General features: G+C 41.2%; 2 protein-coding genes and 1 long non-coding RNA gene across 7 annotated transcripts; 1 reads left to right on the top strand and 2 right to left on the bottom strand.

Annotated features, from left to right (window-relative positions):
- Positions 1-2,384: 2,384 nt before the first annotated feature.
- LOC111065687 (AN1-type zinc finger protein 6) lies at positions 2,385-19,372 on the bottom strand. 5 transcript variants are annotated; one of them, XM_022353996.2, is made up of 5 exons: positions 18,787-19,372; positions 5,931-6,364; positions 5,714-5,872; positions 2,838-3,036; positions 2,385-2,763 (listed from the first exon to the last, which is right to left on the bottom strand). In XM_022353996.2, the coding sequence occupies exons 2-5, from the start codon at positions 6,027-6,029 to the stop codon at positions 2,615-2,617; spliced, it is 606 nt and encodes a 201-aa protein (XP_022209688.1). In that variant the 5' UTR covers positions 6,030-6,364; positions 18,787-19,372; the 3' UTR covers positions 2,385-2,614. The 5 variants fall into 5 exon arrangements, with proteins under 5 accessions (XP_022209688.1, XP_022209691.1, XP_022209694.1 ...); XM_022353999.2 differs by lacking the exon at positions 18,787-19,372 and adding an exon at positions 6,499-6,516; XM_022354002.2 differs by lacking the exons at positions 5,714-5,872; positions 5,931-6,364; positions 18,787-19,372 and adding an exon at positions 5,325-5,553.
- Positions 3,698-5,281, bottom strand: LOC111065686. Its single transcript, XM_022353995.2, has 2 exons — positions 4,578-5,281; positions 3,698-4,476 (listed from the first exon to the last, which is right to left on the bottom strand). Exons 1-2 carry the CDS (start codon positions 4,990-4,992, stop codon positions 3,698-3,700), a joined length of 1,194 nt encoding a protein of 397 aa, XP_022209687.1. The 5' UTR covers positions 4,993-5,281.
- Positions 12,936-14,012, top strand: LOC121404277. The gene is made up of 3 exons (XR_005967858.1): positions 12,936-13,467; positions 13,534-13,711; positions 13,913-14,012. It is a non-coding gene; the product is annotated as an uncharacterized LOC121404277 (long non-coding RNA).
- Positions 19,373-19,924: the final 552 nt, after the last annotated feature.

The raw sequence follows: 19,924 nt of genomic DNA, 5'->3' as shown, positions 1-19,924 counted from the left end.
TACGAGTAAATTGTCGCCTTAAATCTTTTGTTGCGAAAATTATAATTAAAATGACATTTTGCTGTTCTTCGATTTGTAATTCTTTGCAGTTTGCTGTGTCTCTATATATTTTTAAAAATTATATTGAAGTTGGTGTTTTATAGGTTGCTCATTTTTGTACAGTTGTTGTTGAAACTATTCTTGACTTGAAACGCTATTCAGTGGATAAGTGATAACCTACCTAGAACCGAACTTAAGAATCGCCTCCAGAGAGAGAGAGACCCCTTGATCAATGAATAGATAGAAAAGCTACTCCAAAACTGAGTGCAGCACTTCTAGCTAGAACTGATCTATGTGATCGTATATGTATGTATAAAAGCTCACAAAACATAACATCTCTACAGTTCGCAGGATAGTTATGGTATGCGCTCTTGCTGGAGCTCTCTTTTTCTCAGTTCTTTGTGTGCCAAGAAATGTATATTAAAATCTATATTATAGGATCTGTTGGTCGTGGGGAGAATTTCAATTGAAAAATCAAAATTTATTGCATATTTCCATTTTTTGTTTGTTATTGGTGTAAGTTTAGTTTTTACTCAAAATATTTTGCTTTGTTTTCGTAGGGGGTTAACAACACAATTTATCGCTAGATTTAAATTTATTTTTTGCATATAATAGTAATAATTGATTTGAATAAAAGTTGTTTTTGTTTTGTAAATTATGTACTACAGAATGAAGAAGAAAGCAAAGATTAAAAGGGGGTTTTCTTTTGTTTTTGTTTTTTTGTTGTGTATGCAAGTATTTGTTGTTTTGTTTTAAGTTTTAATATAAACAAAGAAAAAACTAAATAACGCTTAAAGCAATAAAAACCTAAAGACGAACCATATATATTTTTTGTATTTTTTGCATTTTTATGTTTGTTTTTAAGCGGATTTCTTGGTAATTCTTACTACATATATATATATACTCGTAGAATATGTGTGAGGGTTTATGTTCGTGTTGCATGGTGAAAGAAAACTATGCGATTGACGACAGACACATCCTACCCTATATATATATATATAGAATTAGTTGTAGATATAGTTTACGTTTATGCATATCATCATCATATATATATATATAATTCATCGAAAAAATCAAAATCAATTCAATTTTATGTTAGAGTTTTGTTGGGGGGAGTGGAAGTGGAAGTGCGGGGGTATGGTGTTGGCCATTGGTAGTAAAAACGAAGAAAAAACGCCGCTTGCACTGCATTTGCCTGCTTTGATTCACTAATTAATTATAATTATTATTTATATCTCTATATATATATATATATGTATGTATAGGGAGTTTTTTATGCTCCAAGTTGCTTTACACTTTAACGCGCTCCTCTTCTCTCTCTCTCTCATCCTTCCTTCTCTCTCGCACATTTTCGCTCTCTTTCCTCTAAATATGTTTTTAGCATGGTCGTGGATTTTTAGCAAAATGTTCATCTCTCTCTACTCTGTTTTTCTTTAGGTTTTTGTTTTTTTTTTACATTTTTTTTTTTTGTGTTTGAGGGTTTTATGTTTTTTTACGCTTAAATTTTGCATATTTTTGTTTTTCTTTGTTTTCTCTTTTTATAATACATATACAATAATTTTAATTAATATAATATTTGTTTTTTTTTCTGTTTTTTAGTAGCTGATAATTAAGAATTGAGAAAGAGTTGGTTTTTGTGTGTTGGTTGTTGAATTGTTTTTCTATGTGTGTGGAATTTTGTTTCCTTCGTTTTTTTCCCGGCTAGATTTTGAGTTGCAATTGAATTTTGCTTAGTTTTTGTTCATTTTTTATACTTTTTTTATTATTTTAAATTTTTTTTTAATACACTCCAACAAATTACAAAAAACATTCGACCCACATTGTCTTTAAAGGCTGTTGTTGCTGCTGTTGTTGCGTTCTTCAATAACATGAAACAATTGTTGTTGTAGCTGTTGTTGTTTGTGTGTGTGCATTGTTGCCATTGCAAATTTGTTGCAAGTGTTGAGTGTTTTTGTTGTTGCTGTTGCTAAATACAAACAATTTGCAAAATGGTATTTTTCTTTTTGATGGAACAAAACAAAAGGAGTTCCAAAACAACGTTTTGTCCTCTCTCTCTCTTCTAAGCGCATTCTGGCTTCAGGAGCAGCCGTCAATCTTGTGCAGAGGTTGTTGTTAAATTTGTGTTGTTGTTGCTGTTGAGAGATTGCAGTAACGCCTAACGCTGTTACGCGTCTGGTTCAAGTCGTAGTCCCTGCTCCACTGATGCTCCTTGGTTTGGCTGTTGGTAGACTCCTGAAGCTCTTCGTATCGCCCAGTGCTGTTGTTCTTCCATTTGCTGTTGCTCCAGGTGTACTTTATGCGTGGTATTTGGTTATCGTTTCTCTCTTTCTGTACTATTGTTTTGCTTTCGGCTTTCGCTTCTTTTGCAATTATAATTACATTTTTTTTTTTTTAGTACTATTCTTCTGCTTGTATGTGTGTATGGTGTGTGTGTGTGGTTGTTGGTTTTTGTAGATTTTGTTACAGCATAGCATTTTATATACTATATATATCATTATGTGTAGGGGGTTGTGGTTATTATCATTCTACGGCTACTGTTACTGTTTACTGTTACTGGCACAATATCTCGCAAAATTCAAATCTTTTGAATTTTCTCGCCAACGACAACTGGATTGTTGCGTCGAATCTCCTGTGCACCGTGCTCTCTATAATCAAATGTGCAGTTATGTTTATCAGAATAACGATGCACAGCGCAGTATAAACCGCCGCAGCGACACTGAAAACCTATGAAAAAAGAGGAGAAAAGAATTAGAAACGCAATTCAATTGATGACAATTATATATCCAGAATCTACTTACCAGTCAGTCCAACCTTTTTGCGGCATTCGCCACATCGGTTCTTCTTCTTTTTGGCATCCTTATCATCTTCCTTGTCCTTGTCATCCTCCTCATTGGCGGAGGCGGCTGCTTGTGTGGAAGTATTTGGACCGGTCGCCGATGTGATGGCTTCAGTATTGACTTTGGCAGCAGCAGCAGCGGCGGCTTCTACGATGATTTTCTGCAGGCACAAGGAAAAGAGAAAAAGAGGAATTTCAATCACATGACACACACAGAAAATTTGAACGAAAACTAGACAATACTATCCAGATCTAGATCAAAAAACCCTATATCAATTCTATGTACTATCTGTTCTTCCTCCTCTAACTGCATTCAAAAGCCTTGAAGTACTTGGTACGACTCAATTTTTTCTCGTTTCGGTTTTTTTTTTATTATTCTATTCGACTGTTTTATCAAGTTTTTCTCGCTGTTGGTCTCCGTCGAGTGTTGAGTGGCGGATGAGATAGATGTTGTTGTGTGTCTCTGGCCCGCCCAACTGCCACAGTTGCATCAACTGGGCGAACAGCCAAAAATTCCTAACCAATTCTATTCGTATGTAAATATGTGTGTGGTACAGTGGCGGATTTAGAGAGAAAGAGATCCCTCGATCGCTGTCGTTTGTGTTTATTGTGTGATGGAGGTGGATGTTTACCGCCCGCTTCGATGGCACAGCATCGACAGGAACAGGAACCAGTAATGGGAATTCCTTGGGATCATGTGGCTTGGTCTCTGCTGCTGTTGGCTTTCCCTTTGGATTGCTATCGACGATATCTGCCTTGTCTTGTTCAAAGTCCCGGCGGCGTTTCTGGTTGTGGCGCTCCGGTTGCTTTCCCCCATCGGACTTATCCATGGCTGTTACGGCGACGACGACCGCCCTTCGTAATGGTCACCGGAGTGGTCTTCTTGCGATTGACACCCGCCACTGGAGTGTAACCCAGGCGGGAGGAGGTGGCTGTACGCAATGGCTGCGTGCTGCTAGACTTGCTTTTGGCCTGGCCCTTGGCAAGATTGGTCCTCTCCTTGGTGGCGCTCAATGTTAGGCTGCTGCACGGATACCTGGCATTTAATGTCGCAGTCGCTAGAGAAGTTGCAAGCTTCGATTTCACACGAATGGGGTAGGCTCTTGATCCTGAGGCAGCAGCAACACTTTTCCTGGCAATCCGTGGCGCCGGCTGCACATCTACAATGTTGCCGTGGTGGTTGTTGTTCGGGCTGGCGCTATATCCTGCGATCCCGATGCTGCTCAGGCCAAAGCCAGCGCGACCTTCGCTAAGGAAGCCACTGCCGCCCTCCTTGCGCGTTCGATTACGCTTCAGCTTCTTTACGCGCTTCTTCAGCTGCAGTTCGCCGATGCGCGACGACTTCTTGGTGGGTGCCAAGGGGAAGGTGTGCACATTGGCCGAGAATTTGACCCTGCGCTTGGCACTGGAGTCGACGACCTTGCCACCGCCCACCTTGCGGGACAGCGAGCTCTTCTTGAGGGCTGAATGGATGGGTACTAGGTTTGGTGCGCTGACACTAGAGCACGGCGTGGCAAAAGGAACTTTGGCAACAAACGAGGGGGGGGCAGACACGGCAGAGACTGTTCCCCTGCGAAGCGGCGATCGTTGGTATTCGTGGACTGCAGCATCGCATCGAAAAGGAGAAGAGAGGTGTAGGTGGGAAAGGAGGTTAGTGCCGTCGGGCGGCGCCAATAAATCCAATAAGCGCAAATATCAGTACCCTTTGAAGACACCGTCGATAGCAGCTTCGTGGTTTGGGCGCCCGTTCCCGTGCCCGCACCCCCCGGACCCAAGGCGGAGACACGTCCCGTGTTGAAGCCCATCGTTGCAGCTCCCAGGTTCCCAGCAATCCTCCCTCCCAGCGCCAGGGCTCCAGCCGCCGAACGGGGATTACGCTTGATGCGTCGCGCATTCAGAGCCGTGGAATCGATCGCCGAGATACCTCCCGACCGCATGGTCACGTTTGAGCGGCTGTTAGTACTGCCACTGGCCTTGGGCTTGGGCTTTGCTGCTCTCTGTGAACCACCACTGACCATTGCTGGGAATTTTGAATTTGGAATTTTAATTGAAAATCGAAATTTTGATTCAAAGCCGAAAAGGAATATAACCGAAAGTCGAACAGAGCAAAATGTCATGCAGGGATTGCTGGGATCCCAGATCTCAAAGTGACACTAAGCCGAACCAAAAGGGAGGAGTGGATTTTGGTAAGGTGTTTAAGAGTTGGATTCTATAGATCTTCACAAATTTGTTAAGCAAATCTTTACCCTCATCTTGGGGAATAGCTTATATACATATACGTAGATGCTCAGCTTTGTCTTAGTTCTCCAAGTTTTCATATTTATCCTTATATCTTTAGCCTCTTACGGAAGTCTTTTCCATTTAATGTCACTTCGTAGGGAAAACTAAGCCTTGGGCTTCATTGGGTGCAGGGCAACGGAACGCAAAGACTTATAAATCATAACCTTACCTTCTGAATAGCTCCAACAGCATAGATATCAGTGTAGATCATATAACACATAAAATTAACACAAAATTAACGAAACAAACGAAAAAAAAAACTTATATACGGAAGGAACACAGTTGTTCGTCTACACTTGATTCCCAATTGGGTGAAACACACAACGAATTGTTTCAACAATTTGACTAAATATACACTGAATTTATATCCGAAAAGCAATAGATTTTGCAACAGATTTTGTGATAGACTGAGACGACAGTAAAGGAAAATCTACATCTAATGGATAAATCTTTGCATTTAAAGGCAAAGCCTACTTTTGATACAAGGAAAACTATATTTTTGGGTCATCCCAAGCAAGACCTCTTGGGTAGGTGTTCTAGTGTGTCGGCGGCACTCACCTCTTTGACATCATTGTGTGGCTGTTGTAAGCTGGTAACTGTGGGCTGTGCGGTGTTGGTGATTGCAATGGCCGGACTGAATGTGGGGCTAGGCTGTGGGCTTGGAACCGAGACAGGTGTACTGCTCACAGGTGGCTGTTGCTTTTTTCTAAGCGAGTCCTGCATAAACGATATATATTTTAGTTTTAGTTCTGATCTGATGGATGTGTTTACTTACCTTGTAGCACACCGAACAGAGTCCATCTGTGGCTGGGTTACCATAGAAGCCGCAACCAGAGCGGCACATGGGTTGCATTGGATTCGATTCACGTTCCATGGCTGAAGCTAGAGCGCCTCTATTTGTCTGTGCAATTGCTGCTTTTTATTGTTTCAGCCAATCTATATCTTCACTTTCGCCCAGCGAAGTTCCGTTTGCTTGCTGCTATGTGTCGAGCGACAGCCGACTGCTCCTTTCCTTCCTGCACTCTCTCAATCGTGTGCGTTTGGAAGCGTGTTGATTCGTCGCCGTTTATACCTTTTACTGTTTGCTTTAACTGTTTTGTTAATCAGTTCGTCCAATTATCCAGACAGGCTTCGGCTTCCTCTTGTAGTTTTCGCTTCGTGACTGTGGAACTGCTGCAATCTCCAGGCAGATTTGTTTGCAACCGTAGACTGCAATAACAAACAACAAAAGGGAAGAAAAACATTTAGTCATGCATATCGATAGATATCGTTGAGAAACCATTGATGGCCGATGTATCGGTATGACAAGATGGAAATGGATAGGGTATTCGCGGTTAAGTTACCAAGATAATTACAATAATTAGGGCAGCAAACCCAGAATGTTTTATGTAAACGTTCTATGCATTTCGAAAATAAATATGGATATGAATGAGAATTATAGAAAAGCAGATACGATCGTGACCTGTTTGACTATGACTATATGAGAGAGGAATTAAATCAAAACATGATTTGCTATAAGTAACGATATTTATTGGTGTTCTCGACACATGAAAATTCAACAAAATAAACGACAAATCTCGCCAGAGAAGGTGCCGATGCAGCAGCACCCAAGTGCAACCAAGTTTGCCTTGCATTACAAAACACTCAATGAACAGAGACCTCTCTTCACACCAAAAACAAAATGTTGCAACAACAAAACAAGCCAAACTATGTTGTTTTTTTTTATCTTCTCGTATTTGAGTCTTTGCTCTCTTCAAGGCTGTCTCAGTCATACCACACACACACACACAACCTGTGATACAAGAGAGACGAAAAAAGACGAAGCTTAAACCAGTTTGCCCAGCAACTGGTCACACTAGAGGAAGAGCGAGACAGAGATAGTTAGTGAACAAAAAAGAGGCAGTAGTAAGAGGTAGTAAATTAAACGAGTTTTGTTTGATGTTTAAATGAATTTTAAAGCAGCTGCACCTCCTAACGGTAACAAACAACAAATATTTGTAGTATGTATGTACATATGTATAATTTTTTAACCAATTGTTGATAACAATCGCAAGCATCGATACCCATTGCGATCAGCGCAAAGCCAGGATGTTGAGGCGGACGTGCAATCCATCACGGGGGAAAAAAACCCAGATTACGAGAGAAACCCCAAAGAGTAAAAGCAAAATTGTAAACGCACAGAAACACAAAAAAACGGCCATCAGACGAAACAGAGATAGGCAAAGGGTGAAAGAGTGGGAGTGGAAGAGAGCAAAGAATGAGCACAATTATGTTTACTGTTATTTTCAATGCGACGCTGCTGGGAGCCAGAATTGAAATGGGCACACGCACACACTTGTACAGCAGAGTGTAAGCGTGTGTGCGAGTTCTGCTGTTATACTAAAATTGACCTTAGTGGTGAATGTTATGGTGAATCGCAAACATTCAAAAGCTAGGCAGAGCAAAGGCCCCCTCTCACACACGTCTGGGGCATAAATTACAAGAATTTATTTTATCCCATCCAGAATGGGAATCCCTCTATTGCACAACTGGCCGAAACCTCTATGTACACACATAAGCAGGGTGTAGCTGGAGTGCTTGTGGTTGTGTGCGGGCACAGCAGAGAGACGACTTTTACATTTACAACGTAGCATGGGGAGTTTTTTTTTTTGTTTCCTCAAGCCACCACAACAGCGACGCGAGCAGAGCACCGTGACGGCGATGGTGGATTTTACGACATGGAATGGCTGTAGTAGGGGAGGGGGGACGAACCATATGGAAGGCGAGGCAAACGTCGCAGTCGCTGCAGATGCTAACGTTGACAGCGACGCTTCCCTGTTGGCATTGCATTTACTTACACACATGCATATGGCTATGTGCTCTGCTTGTGAGCTGCTTGCTCTGCTGGGACGCAGCAATAAATAATCAGTTTTGCTTTTTCTCCACTTTGTATGCATATAAATTTAATTATGATTTATAGTTTTACTCCAACCATGTGCCACTATGTAAATTTACTAGTATACGCTTGTATGCATGTATGTTTGTGAGCTTACATAGTTGATTTCCTGCCGTTTGCCATTTAATTGCAGACAAAACAGCTGTCCGTCATACGCACACACACAAACAGTATGACAGAAATGACATGTTAAGTCAATGGGGGAGAGAGAGAGAGATGAAACAAGAGAGGTGACACCAGGCTAAGAGTGCCAAAGGGGGGAAGGTGGACATCAAAATGTCAACAACAAAACCAAAAAATTCCCCACACAACAATTGGCAGCAGAGAGAGATAGAAACAGGCACCACCACCAGCGTCACAGAGAGAGCACACATATATATGTATGTAGTATGTACACACACGTATGCATGTATATTATACATACAGACGTCAACAAGCACGCGCGGCTGCTGCGCCTAAAGTTTTGTTTTTTTTTCCGTTCAATGAAATAAACACGAATAAAAGTGGTATAAGTTTGTATGTACTTCTCTGTATATATATCTACATATGTATGTTTGTTTGCCTTTAGTTTATTTTGTTTTGTGTGTAGACTTCGTCTTCCGTTTTTGCTGGCTATTTTTAAGCGCAATAGGCTCATAATCTCAAGATACTAGGAAATCATATGATTCGTTCAGCTGCCTACCAAGCAGTGTCGTCACTGCTTTACTCGGTGTGACGTCATTAGCGGCTGCTGTCACATATCAAAGCTTGTGGGAGATACAAATGATAGGCCAAATGCGCATTTGTGTGTGTTGCATAAGGAACACCAGAAATCAGAACGGAACAGGCGCACAAAGAGGAACAACTAAAGCAAAACCAAAAAGTGCCAAGTGAGAAACAATTAGCAACTTGGAAATTGGCGCGTGGAGGAAAAATAAAAAAAATAACAACGCTGAACACAAGTCAAAGGCAGATAACAGATAGAAGAAATGAACGAGCAGAAGAACACCCTTTTATGCTCAAAATTCAACGTGCGACTTATTAATAACTCTTAATAGGGTATAAGCAAGTCGACTACCGTGGACGAAAAGGAAAACTCTGACACAAGGTGTATTTATGCAAGGTGCCACTCCTTTCTCTGAGCAAATGATCAAGTCATAGATTTTAGTAGAATCATCTCTCTATAAGATATCACCCGGTCGACTACGTTACACACTCCCCAACCCCCGTTGATATTAAAACTCTGATAAACTGGACTCACACACACACCCATACAGGTTAATGTGCTGTTGACCTGCATTCAAAAATACTAAAATTTACAACAGGAAAGACCGAAAACAGAGAGATGATGATGATGATGGGCACACAACAACCACATAAAAGGTAAGGGAGAGAGAGAAGACTAAGTAAGAGGGGAAGAGAGATAGAACGCCAGTTCTGACTCACATTTGCATATTAATGAGCGAGCAGCGGGGCAAGCGGAGCAACAACCGACAAAAAACAACAAACATATACATATGCTGATGAAATGCAACAAAGAGACAACATCAGGCTCTGAGGCGAGGCGGCGCATTGAATTATTAAACTTTATTAAAATGTGCGCAAAAGGAGCAGAGGAGGGCGAGAGGCAACCACACACAGAAAGATGGCCGCCCAAAGGCAGCTCAACGAAAGCTGAGAGCTAAGCAAAGAACTGAGAGCTAAGCTGTGGCCTGAGCTTTAAAATGTTCGTTGCCGTCTCAAGAATGCACAGAGCTTCCGGTCACGGTAGAACGAGACTGCAGAAGTTGAAGAAAAAGGAGAAGAGAAGCCATAGCCTTTATGACATTTACTTAAGTGTAAACTAAAGTAGTACAGCTATGTATATGAGCTTTATGGGTAAACTTAACTAGTGGGAGGGAGATTGTAGCTTCTATGCTGGAAAATGGTGGAATCTACTGCTTATTAGTGCTCATGCTGCACCTTTTTTTTCTGCCTAACCGGTTGGTAAAGTTTTCCGAGGATATTCTGTAGTGTAAACACACAATTAAGCTCCGAAATCGATTTTTTTGAACTTACTTCATTATAAGTATTTATTTATTTATTTTCCACATTTGCGAAATTCTTAATTACAAAAATCCCACTTGTCCATCAAATAAGCAGCAACTACGATACTTACAAATTAAAAAATATAGCTAGCTGCAGTGCTTCAATGAATCAATATCATTTCCTTTAAATGTCTTCACTGTTCAACTAAAATTGTTTGCACCGACTTATCCACGACTAAAAATGGAAAATACTCGTGCAATACGCACAATCAATCAATGTTCCAAAATAGAAGAAATACCAATTGAATTTCTTCCAAAATAGGAGTTGAAAACAACAACAAAAACAATAAATGTGGAATATAACGGCAATTGGTTGGCCTCCAACAAGCAAGAGGAGGTGGAGAAGGGGAGGAGGACCCACCAGAGAGGAGAATCAGAGACGAAGCACGAGAGCGTGCCGCCCATCATTAATCAAAATAAATTACAAACTATGAAACGGAGCGAGTGAGAAAGGAAAAAAGTGATATGACGACTACATTTTGTGAAGCAAAACTCTCGGAACTGCGAGGCTTCGGACCAAGGAGTGTTATTTTCCACATAATAAATGAACGCACGAATGCTCGGGGAAGACGGACGAGAAAGAGGATGTGGACCCAGACAGCTTTGATGCTACACTCTACCTTTAAGCTTCATATTTCCGGCGATTTTGTTGCGAAAAATTATTAAAACTGAAAGAACGCCCCCCCCGAAAAGTAATACATGAAATAATATGAAATAAATACAGCTTCATGAACAATTCATGGATGGATGAAAAGATGTCTGGCCTTCCAGACATTAAGGAGAGGAGTGGTGTGTGGTGGCTTAGGATTAAACGAAGACTCACATGGAAACACCTGTTCAAAATTACACACAATAAGAGGGAGAAAGAGAGAGCACAAAAATGAGTTACCATGAGCACCACGATGATGTGCGATAGGTCAAAAAACTCTACAGGAACGCGTGCACTTGAATGTGGTATAGTCAATGGATAGTGGATAGAATGGAATGGAAATGTGCTGCACTCTGCACACAGGGGATGAAAGGAGAGGAGAGGGTATATTGATTTGTTTTGTTTTGTTTTCGGCGCACTGAAGGTAGAACGGAACAGGGAACCGCAGAGCTGTGCGCCTGCGTGGCAGGATACCAACAATCAGCAAAGGACAGACAGACAGAGACAATCCCTCCTGCAGACTTGAACCGATTTCACCTTGAACTCAACTCTGGTGTTCTGTCCAAGAGACAAAGGCCCGCCAGCAAAAGTCAACAACAATGGCGGCCATTAAGAAGGATGAAGAGAAACAAAAATACACACAAACACACACGGGAAACACTCTCAAACGTAAAACCGTGGCTAAAAGGCCAGCAATAAACAGATTGTCACATTTTGAGTGCAGAGAGAAGAACGGACAGCCAATCGATATCGAGACACTGCATATTTACCTATCGAAGTATAGATGGAGTTTGGAGTAGGGTTCCGCCGTTCCCCTCCTTGTTCAAGCCCGAAACAAAAGTCAACAAGGGAAAAGAGAGTACGGGAGACAAAGAAACGAACAAGTCATTAGTTGTGTTCTGTTCTCGCCGACGATATTGAAAGGAGAACATCAGTTTGAATTGATGTCAATATCTTAATATACAAAAGCAAATACATACGTACATATGCACATACTCTTTAAAACGAACGTACATGATCAATAAATACAAAACAGGTGTTAACAACTGTTTTCCCAAATGCGTTTTCCACGTGTTTCATTCGAATTCACGTTTCAAAGTCAAATGTTTTCCAAAGCAAAACGTGTACGTGACGTCATTTGCTGATTTGTTTGGTAGAAAAATATGTGTGGGAGAAACGAAGAACGATGATCGAATTTTAAAGGAGATTTCCTTTTCTCAATCGCTATTAGATTGGGTGTCACGTTATGTGTAGTGTCAGACAACCATACCATCATACGGGCTGTAACTGTGTACTATACCCCTCTCATTCTGGCTGCATTGCTTATTAGCGCAGATTCTTCATCTCTGTCTGAGCATCGACATTGATTGAAATTATTTGCTCTCAGACGCATAATTAATTACCCTGTAAATATGTATAATTATATAAAGCAGACTTTCATATAAACAGTGCAAAACGAACAACGAACACGTTCTTGAACAGCTCCCTGGTCTGCTGCTCCTTTAAAAAAAAATTGCATTTATAAGAATTTACGAGCCCCAATAATTCACTTCAACCAAACCATTTTTTATGAATTATGTTGAAAGGAGAGTGTGCTGCATGCAGCACACACAGCAATGGCCATAAAAATACGAGAAGAAGCAGGCGTTGGTTCGGTCGGGACTGTTGATGGGTTGTGGGGGAGTGGGAGGTGCTGCCAGCGAAAGTCACCACACAACACTGCTTTGTGGCTGCTCCTTCTCAAGGTGCATAGATACAAGGTGAGGCATTCACGTTCTTCTAGTCTCCTTTTTTTTGACTTTTCTCTTTGCTCTCACGTGTGCAGATGAAACCAAATACATATGCGATTTTTGCGAGAACTATTTGGTTATACCACACCTGTACCAATTACACCTTGCATGCTCTCCTCTTCCGTTGCTACTCTCCCATCCCATCCCATCCTGCTCTACAGGTCAAAGAATAACAGAAAAGGAAAACAAATGGCAAGGTGTGCAGTTACAATACTATGCTCCTCTCTGTGACCGTGCATGTGTGTGCAGTAGAGGGACAAGAAGAGCAATCCCTAAATTGTTATAAATTAGTTTTTGTGGTTGCTTTTTTTTCTGTGTAACAGGGGTCGGAGAACGGACGAATACGACTCCGTTTACAACTACACACACACTCACACAAACACACACACGTATCGTAAAGATTAATGAAAATCGCATGGGAAAATGAAATATGAAACGCTTCAGGAGAGCGCGTCCACGTCCACATGAGTGGCTCTTGGCTCTGGAGGAGATTCATGACCAGCGGGAGAGGAGAAGGAGAATGGGAGAGTTGACATTTTCAACCACCGCGACGATGAGATGACGATCATATGGGCAAACGCTGCAGGGGAGCCGAACAAACGCCGCCTAGACGCAGAGCAGAAGAAAACGAAGAGGAAGGGATGCAGAATCAGTAGCAAAAGCAGCGGGAGCATTGCCATTGCAAAGGGAACACAGCCAGATAGTTGGAGCGCAAGAGAGAAGAGTGAGCCAGAGAGCCAACGTGTGAAGCGAAACTAATTGGCAAATTGATATTACAGCAATAATACCAAAAGAAATACCACAAATTACTATACAGTGGTAACATGCGGGTGTACTTAAAGAAGAGAAAGAAGTCATATAGAGAGACATATGTATGTATGTATGTACAATGAAAGAGAATGAGAAATAAAAGCTAAATTCGAAATGGATTTCTACAGTCAGCGCTCACTCTACTTCGGACCCCACCCCACCCACCACGATACCCTTACTTTATAGGCTAATCAAATCACTGAAGCAGCGATAGAGAGGGGGATCTCTCCATGGAGCACTTGAAGAACCATCCCCAACACGAACCGAAAAAAGAAAAGAAAACCAGTTTTATAGAATTCACGAAAAGTAAGTGCACAAAGGAGCAAAACAAATAAAACGCGAGAGGCAAATAAAACTGCTGTCCGGAGAAACAAAGAAAAAAGTGCTTCGGCTCTGTCTGTCTGCAGTTGCTCTCCTCTCTGCCACACACTAAGTAGCTGAATGTGGTGTCTCCCTCTTACTAAGTTGGGTATCTTTCAGTGTGTCTGTTTCTCTTTCCAACTGCAGAGACTCCGCAACGATCGGTTTTATGGGAACTGAAGGCCGTTCAAAGACAGTTTGTATACCCTTTCAGATGGTAGGGTAATAAAGTTTTAGTCAAAAGAGTTGCAGGAAACATGAAATTACACTATGTATGTAGATCTTCATATCTCTAAGATCCTTATTTTCGAGTTATATTTCGAAACAAATAACTTCATGTAACTTTCCTGGTAACAATAGCTCTTTAAAGGGTATATACAATTCGTCTATCCCCTTGCACACACGTTTGAGCTTTGAAAGCGTCTCGGATCTGGTAATTTCAATGACTGACATCTCCTCGCTCGCTCGCTCGCCAGAAAATTGCGAATAAAGACGATGAAAACAAAGCAATGACAGATGCGGAAGCCTTGAGTCTGTGGTTGGATGGATGGATGGATTTAAGCTAGAAACTTTTCTGAACTGCCATTTTGTGCTATTGAACTTTGCCGTTGGCTATTGGGCGGCGGTTGAACCGTGCCGGAGAGTGAGCAAACCCCGACAATACCCTGGGACTATGTACAAAGGCTGCAGCTGAGTCACGAGACATTGAGCTCACAGAGATGATGACGTTGTTCCTCTGTTTGGACAATGATGATGATGATGTTTGGGGCGGTGGCAGCAGCAGCAGCATCAGCAGAACCATTTACATTAAACTTGATTTTTATTGATTTATGCATTTACGAATTTCTGTTGCTGCTGTTTCTGCTGTTGCTGCTGGAGCAGCTGCTGCTGCTGCTCTCTTCTATCTCCAAAGGCAATGAACTGTGGGACCAAGAGCAAGACCAAGACAAAGAAGCCGTCGCAAACAGGGCGAGGCAGCAGCTCCACTTCGCTCCTTTCCACTCTCCGCTCAAGGAAGGAAGCAACGACGGGAGGAGCAGCAGCAGCACACAAAGGCAGGGCCCCACAAAAGTTTCGCTTTTCATTTTGTCTGGCTAACGGTGGTATGGTATGGCTCCGCCAGCTAACGGTGGTTGCCATGGTTGCCAGATGTGGTGAATATGCGCGTCACAGAGGCGTCTGCTTTTCTGTTGGATAAAAAAAAGTAAAGAAACAACAACACACGAACCGAACAAACAAACGAACGAACGAACGGAGCCACGGCACGGATTTAAATTGCCAGAGAAAAGCGCCTCAACTTTTCCTTTTGGGCGGACAACTTTAATTTCGTGGGTGGGTTGTGGGTGGCAAACAGTGCAGGCGGCGGAGAGTCAATCGAGCGCCTAAATCGATTCCCACAAAAAAACAAAAAGAGAATAAGGAAAAACCTGTACAACAAATTGGAGAAAATTGAAAAGAGAAACACAAAAAAGAGATAGGTATAATAATGCATAGAAGGTGAGGGTAGCAGGGATTGGGGGCAGTGGGAAAAGGAAGGTTATAGGATGGGTGAAAAAATCGATGTTTGAAAGAAAATTTTGTAGCTCTCGGTCGGGCGCAAGGTGAGACGCCGCCCCCGCTAGTCGATTCTGTTTTTACTTCCCCTATTCCTTTCCTTCTCCTCCTCCACCCTTTGTGGCTTGCTTTTATTGCTATTTTTTGTGGTTTGCTCATTTGTCCGGAAATTAAAATTGCATTATATGTTTGTTTGAACATTTTAAATGTATGTGCACTTGCTCGTAAATCCTCGCCCCATAAAACATCCAAGGTTTTCCCCAAGGATTTCCCCACAATTAAGTTTCCCTCTGGCAATATTTAAAAGTATTTATAGAGAACACATTCGCATTATTTGACCCAAATTTTGTTAGGTTTTTTTTTATGTTTACGAGGAAATCAAAGCAAAAAGATGTGCCGGAAAAATGTTTCCTATAGTATATTTTTTTGGTACCAATTTAGACACAAAATACTCGTACATATGGATCTATGGATATGAGGGTGGTATGTGTTCTCCTTTAGCGATGAAATATTCATCGGAAATTGATTGATGAATCCCAACCATTCAATGTTCCAATTTATGCAGAGGACCATTTACATGGGGGATCTATTGAGAATATGTGCATACACAAACGATTTCTTCAATGGGATCTTTATCTCTCTCTCTCTCAATTTGAGGTACAGTCAGTCTCATGAATGAAGGGAATACTACATACAACAACTAAATTGCATAACTTAAAAAAAATAACAGAGAAAAACAAGCAAAAAGAAGATCAAGTATAGGGGATTAGAGTGGTATAAATAGATCTCTACACAAAAACATTTTGAAAACAACAACGAAACTGCACGAAAGAGAGAATCAACGAAGCAAACAACTGAACTGAACGACACGAATGACAGAACCAAGCGAACCCGAAGCCCAATCGAATCCGATCGTGTGTGGGGGAGGTGGGAAGAGAAATGGGAAGATTGTGGGGAGGGTGGAAGGGAGCTTCTGGGAGGGTGACCGTTCGTTTACACGCGACCTATAAAAAAACAGACGCAACAGCAACAAGAAAAAAAATGGGGCCGCGGGCATACACGCGTCGAACGCCAGACGGCGTCCGCTTATCAGTTTTTAGTTGTTTATATAAAAAAAAGTGCATGAAAAATCAATTTGTAAGCAACGAAAATTGTATGCCCTTTCGTATGTTTCTGCCATCATTTCTATTTGTTTTCTAATATTCCGAAATCACGAATCTCTTGTGGCAAATAAATCCCTGTTCGTAAAATTCACCTTTGAGACATTTTTTACAGAAAAACATTCGACGAATATTCCCTAGTCTAAAAGGGGTACTCCACCGATTATATCCTGCTCTTTCGCCCAGAAAGGGTATGTCGTCTGGCCGAGAAGTTACGAAACAAATTATGATACAATGAAATAATATGCGTAACAACAATAAAGAGGAAATAAATATGAAAAGAGCGACGTGTACGTGAGACGATTGGCGACTATTTGTTTGTTTTTATTATATTATTCATTTTAGTATGAAAAACTTGTTTAAATTTGCATATACAAATATACGAAATATTTGACGGCATTAGAGTGAATTCAGCGAAAGAAAGGCGACACGTGTTGTTGATCCAACTTTTTGCCAAGAATTTCAAACAAAATATATGTTTATTTCTATAGAATTATTTACTAAAGAATTAGTCACAGTCGAGTAGGGCCAGAAGGTTCTCGAAACTGTTTTCTCTCTAAATCATGGGAGTGCATAGGTTAGGAAAATCTATATAACAGCTTTACCTTGGAATTGGAAACAACTGAAACAGCCCACACATACACACACACAAGTGCTTTGGTTATCCATTATCATATTACGATTTCAGCTGTTTGGCTTTCTGATTCACTCGCAGGAACTGAGCTAAAAACATGTTTGTTTGTCTATACAATCCAAAACAGTTAGCGTTCCGATTGTCTCTCTCTCTCTCTCTCTCTCTCATTCTCTTTTATTACTCTTATCTGTCTCTTGTGACGGCCTATCGCGGTCTACTGTACACAAAAACAACATTTCAACGAGAAAATGACGAAATAAACCATAGAAAGTTCAAGAAGTTTTGAAATAAGACTCTATTTAGCTCAAGAGTATATTTTACGTGAAGTCTCATATAGAAATTCACCTATAATAAATGTATCATTTTTTATACAGGACGTGTAAAAATGTACTCTATTCAGAGCAAAAAACGTGCCCCACTAGAGATAAAGCATATATATATATATGTAGCTTCCGATAAGAGAGCGAGTAGGCGACACGTGTGGGATGTAAAAGCAACAGACAGAAAGCACAGTAAAACCTCTTACAAGTGTTACAAGGTGAGCTGCAGTTCGATCATAATGCAAACAAAAAAAATAGAAAAACAAACAGCAAAATGCCAAAAACAATGACTCACCAAGAGAGAGAGAGATAGAGAGAGAATGACAAAACAAAAAGGAAACATATCAGCTGATTGGCTACCAGGGTTGTCAACTATTACTATCTGCCCTTATCCAAAGATACCTAGGGTTGCCACAATGCACCCCTATGCACAGGCAGAAGCTGATTAGAATCTGCAGATAATGCAAATATTCTGCTGGCATATTGTGGTACTTGCGACCAAATATGACTATACAGCAGATATGTGTTCTGGTGAGTCATCCACAAAAAGTTCCAGTCACGCACTGCAGGCAACAGCAAAGAGAGTGCAGAGCGCAAACCCAGAGTGACAGAAAGAGACAGAGAGAGCGTGTGCGAGTGCAGATAAAGTAATTTTCAAGCAGCGCGATAATGCGGAAAATGCTATTTAAATTATACACTATCTCTCATTCCTATTCCCTCTTTGTGTGCGTGTGTACTTGAGCTATCAGTCATTTGTGGTCGACTTATCAGCCACGTCCTCTGCTGGGTTTTTAGTTTTTTGGCAAGTCGTAATATTTTGTTGGCAGCGCAGCCAGAAAATCTGCTAAAATACACTGAACAAAAAGAGGTGGAACAAAGGTGCCAACCAAATATGAAGGTTCGCCTGAGACTGGTATTTCTTACAATTTACACAACATTTTCCCCCCTTTAATTATCACTCAATTATTTCTTTTCTAATATAATTTCATTATTCTTTGATTGTCAGGGTATTTCTCATTCGACTATCTTTCTTCGAACCCTAATCCTTTCCTTTTCCTCTCTCTCCCATCTGTTTTTCCTTTTGCTTTTATTTGCTTTTCTGCCTAACTGCTATTTATTTTTTGTTTCCACTTTTTTTCGCGCGACATGGCAACGCTTGCCTGTCCCACACACACACACCAACACCCAACAGAGTGACGTATGCCTGCCGTTGTGTGTGTGTTCATGTGTGTATAAGGTCTGCCGTGGTGGGCAGAGAGCATTCATGTTGAAATTTTTTAGCTGTTAATGGTGGTGAATAAGCAGAGACAAAATGAAATAATAAATTTTCTTTTTCTTTGCTGCAGCACTTACTTTTTTATTTATTTCGATTTTTGTGGTATTTGCACAAATTTGAAAAACAAAAACTCAGAGCTTTGTTTAAATCACAGTTATATTCTATTCAATTTTTTATGTGGCTTCTATCTGCTTGCTTTTGCAGAACTATTATTAATTATGATTAATTTTTTGTTGCGGAGAATTGCACAGGGATCGTTGTTGCAGAAGGAGGGGCAAATAATATATCACAAGATTATGCACGATGCAGTTGCAGTTGTAGTTATATATCTTTTCTCAATATGTATTTGAAAAACAATTTAAAAATTTTCCGTTTTCTTGGTCACAACGCACACGGCGACGACGAGACGCTGAGGCGCAGGGTATTACAACTGCTGCGTCCTGTCCTGCGGTTGGCTCGGCACCTTTGGTCGCAGAAAAATCGTAATTTTATTTTAAATTATTAACACACACACAGAGCTAGGCCAGCGAACGAGTGAGCGAGCGAGAGAGACAGCGCGTGTGTAATTTCCTAACAGTTGTTGGTAGCTGAAGCCAAAACGCAACGTGGATCTGATCCTCCAAACGCTCGAAACGCTCCAAACGGGGGCTCGAATTGAAATGCTGCCCAGTTTCTACTTTCATGCTTCTGGCCCTCAAAACGCGCACAGCGGTGGATAGAGAGCGGACGCGGCGACCAGCCACAACGACTGCTGTTGGCCGCTCGGCCGTGGGCAAGACGGTGGTGGGAACACATATGCCAGCAGCGGATGTGTGCAGGGTGCAGAGTTAAAAAGAAATCGCGTATCGGAGAGCAGTGCCCAGAGAGCGAACACTTAACAGAGGGTGTGGTGAAAATGTCCGAGTAGGAAATAAGTGATAAAATAGCCATAAATTAAGTGAGAGCGCCTAGCTGAAAATGCGTATTAAAGTAAAAAACAAAAAACTTGAACAATGTTGAATAACCAAGAGAATGAGTGCAAAGTGCACAGCCAGCAGAGCAAAATTGAGTGTACACTGTACAGTGCAAGTACAATAAGAGCAGCAGACACAAAAGACCCATGCAGCGAAGAGAGCGAAAGAGGAGGGCAAAGTGTATACGACCGACTGTCATATGACTCTTGCTGCTGGCTCAATTAAATGAAATGGAAAAATCATAGTCAATTTTGCTGGATGT

Source organism: Drosophila obscura, unplaced genomic scaffold, assembly GCF_018151105.1.
Source record: "Drosophila obscura isolate BZ-5 IFL unplaced genomic scaffold, ASM1815110v1 contig_192, whole genome shotgun sequence".
NCBI lineage: Eukaryota > Metazoa > Arthropoda > Insecta > Diptera > Drosophilidae > Drosophila > Drosophila obscura.
The sequence above is the reverse complement of the archived record's forward strand: the minus strand, read 5'-3'. Positions and strand labels throughout refer to the sequence as shown.